The sequence below is a fragment of the Pyrus communis genome, chromosome 11 (genome assembly GCF_963583255.1).
Source record: "Pyrus communis chromosome 11, drPyrComm1.1, whole genome shotgun sequence".
In the NCBI taxonomy this organism is placed as follows: Eukaryota; Viridiplantae; Streptophyta; class Magnoliopsida; order Rosales; family Rosaceae; genus Pyrus; species Pyrus communis.
Genome location: NC_084813.1, coordinates 13,934,436 through 13,947,353, shown reverse-complemented (window position 1 = coordinate 13,947,353; position 12,918 = coordinate 13,934,436). Strand labels below are relative to the sequence as shown.

At 39.4% G+C, this 12,918-nt stretch overlaps 1 protein-coding gene across 1 annotated transcript; it reads left to right on the top strand.

Annotated features, from left to right (window-relative positions):
- The first annotated feature begins 4,489 nt into the window (after positions 1-4,489).
- On the top strand, positions 4,490-5,445 carry LOC137708273 (ylmG homolog protein 1-2, chloroplastic-like). Its single transcript, XM_068447315.1, has one exon. It carries the CDS (start codon positions 4,589-4,591, stop codon positions 5,261-5,263), a length of 675 nt encoding a protein of 224 aa, XP_068303416.1. The 5' UTR covers positions 4,490-4,588; the 3' UTR covers positions 5,264-5,445.
- The last annotated feature ends 7,473 nt before the right edge of the window (positions 5,446-12,918 follow it).

Here is a 12,918-nt window from a genome sequence, read left to right as displayed (position 1 = left end):
TCGGCTGGCAAAGTGAATGATGAGAGTGTTGTAGTTGAAGAAGTTCTTATGGAGCTTCTGAACTTCTTCCCTTGAGGGCTCCTGGTCGCCCCGACTGAGCGTCTCGACGGCCCGTTAGTCGAATAACGCCTTTAGGTCGAGAAAAGAAGGGCATCCGAAAAGGGCGGCATCGATGGGGAGGCCGGATGGAGAAGTCCCAAGGATGGCTGAAATGTCGAGGACTGTGGGGCCGAGAGGGCCGAAAGGCAGGATCATGGTGTTGGTGGCCGAACACCATAAACTCAGGGTCGCCATAAGTAGCTCCTTATCCATGGTAATTTCCATGGTCGAAAGAATGATGGCATTATAGATACCAAGAGTTTTCCACTCTTTGCCGAAGAATGTGCTCATTCAGTCAACCCAGGCGGCCCAGGCCGTGGTAGTCGAGGGCCAGGCTCCTTGAGGCCGCTCCAAAGTCCATTTCGACCAATCGAACCCTTGCAGCAGGGGTAGCAAGCACTGCTCCTTAAGAAGGTTAGTGATGGACGACGGCACTGCGTCCTTGAAAAGGGGACCCAGAATCTAGTGAATGGTGGCCATGTCATTTTCAAAGCGCAGCGTCTTGATGACGCTCTGATCGATGAAGTCCTTGCATTTGTTGCACTCATCGGAAAGCTTTGAAATGAAGGAGGCCATTGATAAAGGAGAGGATTTGGGGTTAAACGAGGAGATTGCAGGAAAAAGAACTTGAAGGCGTTGCTTGAACAAACAGGAATGATAAAAGGAAGGTTTCGAAATGGCAGAAGTTTGAGTATTTATAGGCATTTCAGAATGAAGATCAAACGTTTGGCATTCGAAAAGCACTGGTTCAAATTGGGGGGAAATTTAACCGGGAAAAGGTCCTAATCATTTCGGATATTTTGGGAACCTGCGAGGATAGGATCGAGGTTTCGAAGATCCAGAACGCACGATTGCGTGCAACGGCGGTTTTAATGCATTAATGAGGAAGAGACGCTTCGGTGAGTGCACGTTTTCGAGGGCTATGATTGAAAGTTGTTAAGATCGGCGAAGAATCGACACGTGGCTGTATGTTGAGGTAACGAGGAGAGTGCAATCATGCCTCATAAATGTGCATAAGTAATGGTCATCAAGGAAAGTAAAGTCCGAAAAGCAATAGGCGTTTCCGCTTTTTCAAGGTCGAGGCCCGACCAAAGGTTGACAATCGGTGACCTCAGAAGCGAGGGGGCAATGTTTGGGCCCAAAATAATATTGTTGAGCCGAGCAGCAGGTTGTGCTCGGCCCAAGGCTGTGTCAAATGTTATGGGCCGAGTGATAAATACCGGGCCAGTTGGCAGGGTCGATCGTGTCCTGTCCTAAGAAGTAGTCCAGATAAAGAGAAAGGGTCGAGGAAGTCCTGGTGCGACCAGGATTCCCGGCCGGCAAAGAATAAAGCCTCGAAAAAGGGGAAAGTTCAGAGTCCTAGTGGGAGTAGGTTTGTTTGAGATAAAGTTGAAACGGGACAAGGACTCCCAATCCAGATAAGGATCGGTCTCAAGGAATGGGGTGCTATAAATACAAGAAATCATGCAACAAAAAAAACCCCTTCAATTCAGCATACAATTGCCCTGCGCAAAACCTCTCAAATACCTTGAGATTTTTTCTTTTTCTTTTTCTGCCGATACACCTTCAGTTTGGATAAATAGCATTGTGGAGGCACCCGGCGAGCACCTTCAGTTTGGATAAACAGCACTGTTGCCGCAGAATCAGCCGATCGAGAAGCACCTTCAGTTTGGATAAACAACACTGCGTCGAGGCCAACCGGTTACCTATCTAAGTCTCGGCCGAGAAGGGTTTTCGAACCCTTGTTGGTAGAGGTCACCTTGCTAGCCTTCTCGGCGTAGTTAGGTGTTACGAATTGCGTTACTCGGTGTACTGGACGCCGAGTGATTTTATGATTGGATACTCGCAAGTAAGTTTCAGGGTTCGGTATTCCGACGGCCGAACTACATTAACCATCAAAACATACATCACATTTGAGTACCTGTGCCCATATAGTTTGGTCTCGATTCAACGTGCTTATACTCTTACGAATATAATCACAGTGACCGAATCGGGCTCCGACGATTTGTGAACTCTGCAAAATTAGTAGCCTTGTCTTCAGGCTATAGAACCCAGAGACCGAGAGTGTTCCTTCCTCGGTCGCAATCGCAAGATAGAGAAGTCAACGACGCGCTCAATGCGACATCAACGAATTTTACTCCTCGGCCAAGCTCGGCCGACGAGTTGTCACGCCCACATTCAACCGAAGGACGTAGTTAGCTTATTAGTTACTCGGCCTGCGCGCCACGTAGGTTTTGTAATTTTTAGAGTCAATAAATATAAGTACGAATTTTTTTGAATTGCCAACAAAGAGTTTGTAGTTAAAGTTTTTAAACATTCTTCAGTGGCCAATATTGTTCTATTTTAACATTGAGATTGAGTCAATTAACATTGAGATTGAGTCAATTAACATTTTATGCCTTTATATATGAGACAAATATCTTTGTATAGAGTATTTTTAACAAATGATATGACCTATATTAAATAGTGTAAGCTTAATTTCATAATGAGCAAACAATAATGTAGTTTACATTCACCTTTGACGAGAATTGAACCTAAAACCTCTCATTAACAAATAAAGAGAAATATCATTAGATCGTAATATTAAGTAGCTTATATAAAACTTAATAAAGAGAAATTATAGCGAGTGATATCAACCTTTTTAATGAATTATGTTAAAGACTGAAGTGACCATATACCTAAGAGAAAATTGTTCTGTCAGTCCTTGGATTTGACCTAGCTGAAGTTTAGGTGAACTGAAAATAGTATTCCGGGCAAAGGCCAGCAAAGTATAAATAGCAAAATACCCGAGAAGGCCCAGTTACAAGATAATCACAAAACAAAAATGGACCACAAACCAAAGCCCAAAACAACAGTTTTGAACCCACAAGCAGACAAACCAAACAGAAAACCCTACATTCTTGGAACCACCGCCGCCACTGACGCGCCACCGAGAAACCGCCGCAGACCAAAACTCCAACCTGACGACATAGGTCTAGCCAACCAAATCCGCAACAGTGAAGGAGAAGTCGACTCCAACAACATCCAAAGACCACCACAAAGATCGATACAGCAACCAGAAACCGAATGAAGCTAGTGAGAGATAACCCACTAGAGGCAACCAAGCCAAAGAAGACAAATCCATGGGAGGTGGTGGTGCCAAGCTGGAGCTGTACGCACTTACTTGGAGAATCGCGTCAAAACGCGTTGATGGTCCAAAGTTGCAGATCTGAAAATACATGGAGTCAAGGATTGTTGGAACCAAGTGGGAAGGGTAAGAAAAGGATGGAAGAAAATTATAGAGATTGATGGTGGGAAAAGAAAAAAGAGGACAAGAAAGGGAGATTGGAAGTGATGGCTAAGAAATTTGATTTTTAAAGCACAGAGGGTTGGAGGAAAAGGCAGATCAGAGCGGAAGAAGCAGGAAAAACAGAAATTGAAAAAAGATGGGGAAGCAAGGAAGAATGATCACCGACCCTGGTCGTAGCTAGGGCTGGCGGTCGGGGGGGGGGGGTGAGAATGAAAAAGTATAACCAACCTCACACACAGGCAATAAGAAACTCTCACGGTAGGGAGAGAAAACCCCTAACACGAGGTAGAGAATTGAGCACCGGTTTCTTTGATAACACTCTTAAAACATCGATCCAAAAATTAAGTTTTAAAAGGCAAAAAAGAGACAAAAGGTTTTAACAAAACTATTAAAAAACCTATCGCTTTTCATCGTGACACTGACAAGTTCAGTATCAATATGGAAGTGCTATTCATACATCTTTTTTATTTTTTACATCCTTATTAATTTTTGTATATTAATATTTTTTTTCAATTTATTCGGTCTAATGGTTAGAAATTAAGAAAAACATATGAGAGATAAAAATAGGTATGTGAATAATATCACCTTATCAATATTTGCTAAAACGAAAGTTGTAATTAAATCAAAGCTTAGGGGGGCAAACAAATTTTCCTTCGTATTAATAAAAATCCTTTTACCTTCCTTCGACTTATCACCGGCGGTCTGCTAAGCATTTTGAAGCATAGCTCCTAAGTGATAAAAGAAAGAAGAACTCATCTTCTTTCATTTTACCTTCCTCGCATATATATCGACAGGGTCCATTCGATTTCTAAAAAGGATTACCAATTCTTAACTTTTCGAGGAATCATTGATCAGTGGTTGTGAATGACTGATTTTCCTCAATCTTTTCAACCTTGGTTTCGTAAGAGCAAGTTAGAAAGATTGAGATATTTTCAACCAGGTTAAAATCGCCAATAAAGTTTTTGTCGAGACATATTTAAGTGCACTCCATCCTATTATTTGTACTTCTTCCGAACGTCATATCAATGAATGTCAGTACTTGATCTAAATAAATAAAACAATTTTTTTTGTTAACATGCAATTTGTGTTTCGCTTATCCGTAGTCTAAAAACAAAGCAGTCGTATATACACCTGACAAGAGTGGTTCAGTGTTTAGCTACTTTCCTTCTTTCACCGCAACAGATAATCCCCAATCAAAGCATGGCATCAGTCATGGCGTCTCAAGCTATCTTCTTCCCCACCTCAACCCCCATCAAACCAAAAGCTAAATTCAAACCCTTCTTCTCTCCCACTCCCATTCTCAGATTCAATCCCAAATCCTACACCAACCCAATCCCCAAACTCTCCCTCAGACCCCTCTGCGCCACTCTCACCACAAACCCCCAAACCCTATTCCCCCAAAACCCATCTCAGCCCCCATCGCCCCTAACCCACCTCCCAACTCGCACCCTCACCACCCTCTTCGCCCTAACCCTAGCCGCCGTCCGCAGCCTCTCAATTTTGCTCGTCAGGTTTGGCTCCCAATTCGGACCCTCCATCGGATCCGCCGCCGGGCCCCTCTTCTTTGCGGCGCTCAGGGACCGCCCGAGCGGTTATTTGAATACCCCTTTGACGGTGGTCGCTGCCGGACTCTCCAAATGGCTCGATATCTACAGTGGGGTTTTGATGGTTAGGGTTTTGCTCAGCTGGTTCCCTAATATTCCTTGGGACCGTCAACCACTTTCGGCTATTCGGGACCTCTGCGATCCTTATTTGAACCTCTTCCGCAATATAATTCCGCCAATTTTCGATACCTTGGACGTTAGTCCTCTCTTGGCTTTCGCAGTTTTGGGCACGCTCGGGTCGATTCTCAATAACAGTAGAGGAACTTACTGATTCCAAGAGGAAAATTGGCGGGTTTTGTTGGTGAACCGGTTTTGATCAATTGGGTAAGGAAACTTATTTGTTGTTTAGCTCAATGTTTAGATTTCTATGGTTGCTCATTTTGTGTTGGGTTATAACACTGTAATAACTTGAATTCAGTATGAAATATATAAATTTTGACAGGTTTTGTGGAATAGATTTTCGATACGCCTTTGTATGTGTTTTTGCAGTTTGGTATGAATCGCAGGCGCTAAGCGTTGTTTATTTGTCCAGCTTTTACATGGCAAATTTGTTTTGAAACTCTGGAGATTATATCATGTGTGAATGTAGCCAAATGAGGATAGGAAAGAAATTATAAAGCTTGGCACTTTGTTGTTTATTCTAGACTAATGATGAATTTTGATGAAGCAACAGCGATTGTGACAACAACTAATGTGCTTTCTCATGCCGAAAGAGAGAAGGAAAGTAAAGAAAATAGAGAAGGGTGAAAGTATGTTACAGTCGCAAACGGATGAGGAAAGTGATTTGAGCGGCTCAGTTTGCTTAATAGATCATACTGCTGGCAGGACGAGGTTTTATAATTACAAAACGTAATTAACCTGCTTCCATCAGTATAATTTTAAGGCTTACTTTCTATGAATTAGTTTTAACATGGGTTATTTTCTGATGTGTTTTGCAATGAGTTAGCTGGGTGAGGTAGTTTGCTTATTTATGTTTCTTCTAAAATGATTTTGTTAGCAGTACTTTATTTTGCAGAATAGGTATAGTTTGCATGATAGTTTTGTGATTCGGTGTTCTTTCAAATTGATTTCGGTCAAATTTAAGTGGAATTAAGTGATGTATAGCCGTTGCGTTGGCTGATTTCAAGAACCCTTTGTTAGGGAATCTGAATTGACTATGTTGTCTCTAAACGACCATATAAAGACTGCTACGTCTTTGAAGGAGCAATCTGACTAAGAAATGTGATTATGCTTTGCTTTTTGTATCTTCTCATTGATGAAGATCGGGCATGCAACGGTGTCCTGTTAAAGTTTTTCATTTCCAGAACTGGATATTAGTTTGGAAAAGTGGATTTGCGTTTCTCTATGTTATGTCAAAAGGTATTGTTTGAAACATCTAGGAGTGTTGTGTTAAAGTTATCGGCATTTAGGCTAATATCTTCACAGACCTATTTCTTTCAACTCCTTTTTTTGACTGATGGTCCAATTCATATTAGGGGAACTTTTGAATGTTTATGCTAAATGATATGTTTGTGTCCATATCGATATTGAGGCAGCATCCGTTGCACCTCCTTGGCGCATCATATGATATGATCGGTAAATAAAGAAGAGACATCCCCGAGAGATGGATGATATGGAACCACCTCCCCGAGAGTACATATCTGAGTGCAGAAGCATGATATGGATGCTACAACCTCCACCTCATTGAGAATGTCCAAAATTTAGATATATAAGCATTGATGTTTCTCAAATGATGGCGTTTTATGTTGCTTGTATTACAAGGAAGCTAAGCTTCTGGTGTTTCTCGAACGATAGTTTCCCTCCGTTTGGTGAGAGGTCTTCTTGCTATGAGTGTTGTGTTAATGTTATCGGCATTTAGGCTATTACCAATCTTCATAAACCTATTCCTTTCAACTCCTGTTTTGGCTGATAGTCTAATTCATATTAGGGGAACTATTGAATGTTTATGCTAATTGATATGTTTAAATGTCCATATCGATGGTGAGAGGTCTTCTCTTTCCGTGAGAGCGTTTCTCCGTGCTGTGTGAGAGTCTCAACCTTCCAATTTCAGTTTCTCTCCCGTTTGGTTCGCAAGTGTGTTTTTGCACTCTAGCTTCTGCTGACCCTAGCTGCGGCCTGAGTCGGGGGCAGCCCCTATCCCTCCTTGTTCTTCCTTTGGCATGTTTCCTATTCCCCTTATGGATGGTTCTTGCTTCGCTGATGCATTAGATCAAGCGGATCTTCCCTCTTCGACTCCCAAATTCTATCCAGGCTTTCAACATCTACCTCAAAAGTGAACTTTCCATAAACAATGGTTCCTTCATGCGCGGGAAGGTGCAGATAACTTCGGTTTGGGTCCTTGACACCTTGTACCGCCACCTTCCACCGTAAATGCTCCTATAGAATCGAATTCGCGGTGTTGGAGTTTCGATCAGGAAGCTCCTCGGGTGACGGTGTTTGGACTAGGAGCACGGATATCATCAGGATGGCTCGGATTGTACGCGAAATGGGGCAATTTGGCGACCTTGGGGTTCGCCGGTTGAATTACATGGGATTACAGCGGCGGGTGCAGTCGGCGTCCTTCAGCTGGGGTCGTGTATGGGCCATGGTTGTGTTAGTATTGGGCTTGGTTCTTTGGAGGTGGGCTTTGTTTATATCCCTTTGGTTTAATGGACTTTTACTTACCAAAAAAAAAAACACTTATGGCAATAAAAGCAGGCTGAAACAGAACAAAAATGCCTTAAAAACAATCCCAATGAATAACAGAAACAGAACTACCACAGTAGCAAAAAGAAGCCAAAATCACCAGCAAATTGATTCCAAGCAACAAAATAAATGGCTTAGAAAAATAATAGCCCTCTATCATTTTGATTCTTAGGTTACATGTTGTTTACTAAAAATGGGTAGGAAAATCATTCTACTACTTAACTTTCTTCCCCTTTTAATTACACATACTGTTCTAAAAATTCTCACCTAGTGCCACCTAGGCGTTAGGCTCTTGTCTACTGTCCAACTAGCGTCTAACGCCTTTTAGAACTTTGATTACACATAAGGAACCAAAAAGTGTAAGTTTTCTTTTGAAATCTATAACCAAATACTGTTTACTTACACGTAAAAAATAAGAAAAGTGTAAGCTTTTTTCACGAAATTGGTAATTAGATGCCTAAAAACAGAAATCAGATCAACTTAATTTTTCTCACTTTTCCTATTTATAAGTTCTTTAATTCATTATTTTTCCTATTTTTATTAGGTAAACATGTAAATTCATCTAAATTATAAAAAGGACGAGATGCAATGAATTGCAAAATTGTAGCTAGATATAATAGATTTATGGTGTGGCAAGTACTAATCTAGGACTAATTATGGTATGAGCCATCCATTAGCATTTGAGATGTTTAAACTTTTCGGTTAAACTGTAATTAGGGTTCTTGAATTTTTGTGACCTTTTTCTTCTCTCATTCGCTTATACATGGCGCACAGAGAATTACACTTGGGAGAAAAAGCAAGAATCAAATTCTTGTCGCGGAGACGAAGGAATGAATGTTCTATTGTTGGAATTAGAACCCCACACGGCACGAGGACGGAACTTGATTAAAAGCAATAGAACTAGCTAATTAAAAAGACAAAACAAAAAGGTGAATTTGAACCTAGAACTCCACACGCCACTTAATATTATGGTCTAGTGATATTTCTCTTTACTTGTAAGTGAGAGGTTTTAGGTTTGATTCTCGCCAAAGACAAATTTGACTCATATTATTGCTAACTCACTAAAAAGCTAAGCCGACTCATTCCCTTTTAGTGTAGATAATATCATTTCTTTAAAAAAAAAAAAAAAATGATATAGTATTGTCCTTTATGAAATATGGATAATAACCTAGAACTGGTTATGGGCATCGTCTCCCGTCTATTTGAAATGCATGAGCCAACATATGTAAATAATATGGAAATATTGAACTTAGAAATCACAAAGTTTACGTGGTGTGTAACTAAGTAATTATGAACTAATTACGTCATTTTCGTGAATGAGTGCTTGCCAACTTGCAACTGAACTCAGTCAAGCGGGTGGCATAGGTGTGGTGGTAGTGGTGGTGGTGTTGAATGTGCTTTTCACTTCTATACTCGAGCAATTATAGTCAAGTAATGAACACGTCTCAGCCTTGGGTTCTAGAACATGAAGATAAAGTTACTAGATCATTGTGAAGTTTAATAACTAGTTCGACTTTCATTGTACTGTATAAGGGTAACTTGGTAACACCTCAATTTGCCAAGAAGCTACTGAGATGAACTCTTTAGGTGAAAAAGTTAAAAACCTTCACCGGCTGAGACTTGGATAGATAACCAATTAACTAGAAGCAATTTCGTTCACTGATCCGAATTAAAGGTGCTTCTGAATCGCCTGGTTCTACAACTCCAGTGTTGTTCTCTTATTCGAACTGAAGGTGTGATGGTGGGAAGGTTAGGATAGTTAGTGTTTTTCTCAGGGATGTGAGAAGGGTTTCACGTAGAGCGAGGGTTTTCACATATAGCGTTTTGAGTTGTTTGTTGATTTGAGGGGCTTCTCAAGTTGTAGAGCCACTTCTATTTATAGGGAAAAATTTCTTAGTGGTAAGAACTGCTGAGTTGTATAATTTTGAAAATATTCTAATTCCTCGGCATTCTCTGAATATACTCAGCCGAAACTTTATCACCATCCTTTCTCGGCCCCTTCCTCCTGAACTAGGACTCTGAACCTATTCTTCCTCTACATTTAGTTTATTCCTTATCCCATCAGCCACAATATTCGATCCTTGAAATATTCTGATCCTCATCAGTAAACATCTCAATCCTAGCTAGCTTATCCACAACTTGGCTACGCTATCAGCATTGCACCGTTGGGCTGAGACTCATAGCTCCCTTTTTGGATTGACTTCAATTTAGCGAAAATGTGAATTTCAGGCCCAAACATTAATTGAATTTACCTTTTATCTCAAAGTTGATGACATTTTTCAATTTATTTTTTGCTGTATGTACATTTTTAATTTTTAAATTTCAAACAGTTGGTTATCAAACCATTTTGGACGAATCTGAATAATTAAATTACTAGTCTCTTACTACACACGTAAGATATAGATCCAGATTATGGTTTGAATTGAGTCTTTATTATTTGTTTTTATTTATATACTTAAAACAATTTAGCATAAGATAATATATATATATATATATATATATATATATATATATATATATATATATATATATATAAGCCTCATCAACTCCAATATTTGGTGACCTTAATTTTTGAGTAAATTGTAGCAATGATCCTTTAACTTTAACTCAATTGGAGTAAAAGAGTCCTTCAACTAAAAATTTATTACCATTCGTCCCTCAACTCATCAAAACATGCATCTATAGTCCCTCAACTAAAAATTCATTACCATTCGTCCCTCAACTCATCAAAACGTGCAGCTATGGTCCCTCAACTAAAAATTCATTACCATTCGTCCCTCAACTTTACAACTGGAGAAATGATCCCTCAGTTTTAACCCAATTGGAGCAATGGTCCCTCACCTTAATCCAATTGTAGCAATGGTCCTTTCAACATAACTCATTTTAACAAAATTCTGACGAAGTTGACGAAAATGACCATAGCTACACGTTTTGATGAGTTGAGAAACCTCAATTGTAGCCATGGTCCTTCCAACATAACTTATTTTGATAAAATTTTGACGAAGTTGACAAAAATGACCCTAGCTACACATTTTGATTAGTTGAGAGACCAATGGTAATAACTTTTTAGTTGAGAGACCATTGCTTTAATTTGATTAAAGTTGAGGGACCATTGCTATAATTTACTCTTAATTTTTCGATGGATGATGATGCTAGTTGCTAGAGTTGGAGGTAAGTGGATTATAATAATTTTTCGGTTGAGTTGTTTAAAATTATTCGCAACTGATAGAGATATCACACCCCATGCATATTGCACCAATCCAATTAACATTTCATTAAATTTTAATCAAATCAATCTATTTCAAGTAATATCTTTTTAGCATTTTAGCCATAGCATTAATCCAAGAGACCATTAGCCAAGAAGATGAAATTCAAAAGAATAATTGAAACCACTTAAAGAAATATAATTAACAAAGTGAGATTAGTCAAGAAATGTTGAATTTTTCTTTATATATGACATTTTGTATAATGATGGAACCATTGGCCTAAAAATAGTCAAGAGATCATTAATTCGAAAATTACAAGTTTGAATAATTTTGTGACGTATGATGTTGCACAAGAAAGTTTTGTTTTTAAAATTAAAAATTGAGAATGAAATGTATTAACACGGTGAAATGAAACTGTCACGATAAAAATAATGATGTTTTGGAGTTCATCATTTTTCTGTAACAAAGAATTGACTTGCAAACCAACTTTTCATTAGGTTGTCACCTAGGAGCATTCTTGCCGGTTTCTCTTTATGAGGATCTTCGGGATCCTTCAATCACATCCGTTCATCATTAAGATTTTAAAAAATGTTAGCACTAGTTGGATTGCGGGCAGGGGCCTAGCACCTAGGCAGCTAGACGGATCCTAAGCAGCCTAGGAAAATTATGTAAATTTATTATATATCTTGTAAATAAGTGTTTATTTATACTTAAAAAATATATATACTTGTATGGATAATAAAAGAATGACAAAATGCAAAAATAAAAGTAGAAGAATACACAAAGTACATCCATCTAACAAGTCCAATATTTAAAAAACAATAAACATAGAATCATAATAAGGAGTATTCTTGTATGATAGACTAAATTCTTCTTGTTCATGATTCTTGCATTGGATTGAACATAGATTAAACTATTTAACGTTGTTGTGTCACATCCCGGCCCGAAGCAGATCACTTCCCGGGCCCGCTCCACCACCGTAGCACGATATTGTCTGCTTTGGGCTTACCATTCCCTCACGGTTTTGTTTTTGGGAACTCACGAGCAACTTCTCAGTGGGTCACCCATCATGGGATTGCTCTAGCCCCCTTCTCACTTAACTTCTGAGTTCCTACGGAACCCGAAGCCAGTGAGCTCCCAAAAGGCCTCGTGCTAGGTAGGGATGAGAATATACATTTAAGGATCACACCCTTAGGTGATGTGGGATGTCACATGTTGCATATAGTTTATTTCTTCTTTTTATTGTATGTATCCCCTCAAAAGTTCTCCAATTCATTTCACAATTGGATGAACTTGTAGTCAATCCATTCTTTGCAAATTAGGTACATCATTTCCATAAGTATATCACCATGAAACTAAAAAATAAAAAAGCACACAATTAATAAAAATAAAAATAAAAACCAAATCCACCTAGGACCGCCTCGCTCGCTGCTTAGGACAGCCTAGCTCCAGATCGATTTTTCGAAACGATTTTCCCTAAATCGAGGTGGGTACTATTCATCGTACATCATGCGGTCAGAAATCATTATAAATTTTTTTATTTAAAATTGAATATAAATAGTACCTGACAAAAACTAGCCGTACAATGTACGATGAACATATATGATTAGAGGATCCTCGGGATCCTCACAAAGAAGATCCGCCAACAATGACGAAGCTACATAAGGTCTGAGAGAGGCGGCTGCCCCTCCACTCGCTGAAAATCAAGCCTGGAAGCGATGATCCACCCCTCTAGTGTCGTCGAAAAACCTGCAAGGTGAAGCCATGGCTATTGCAGGCTGCATACATGTGCAGCGGCTGTGTTTTATTATAAGCAATCCCACGAAGAAAACGCGTCCTTTGCCTTGGAAAAACAAAAATAATAGACGCCTGACGGCGTCGTTCTAGGCATTCAAAATATAAAAAAACACACAGATGGGGACCACTCATCCCTACTAACTCTCACACATTCACTTCCTTACTTCTCACCCCACTGCCGTGCCTTCTGCCTTTTTTTTTTCTTTTTTTTTTTTCATTTAAATTATTAATTCATAAT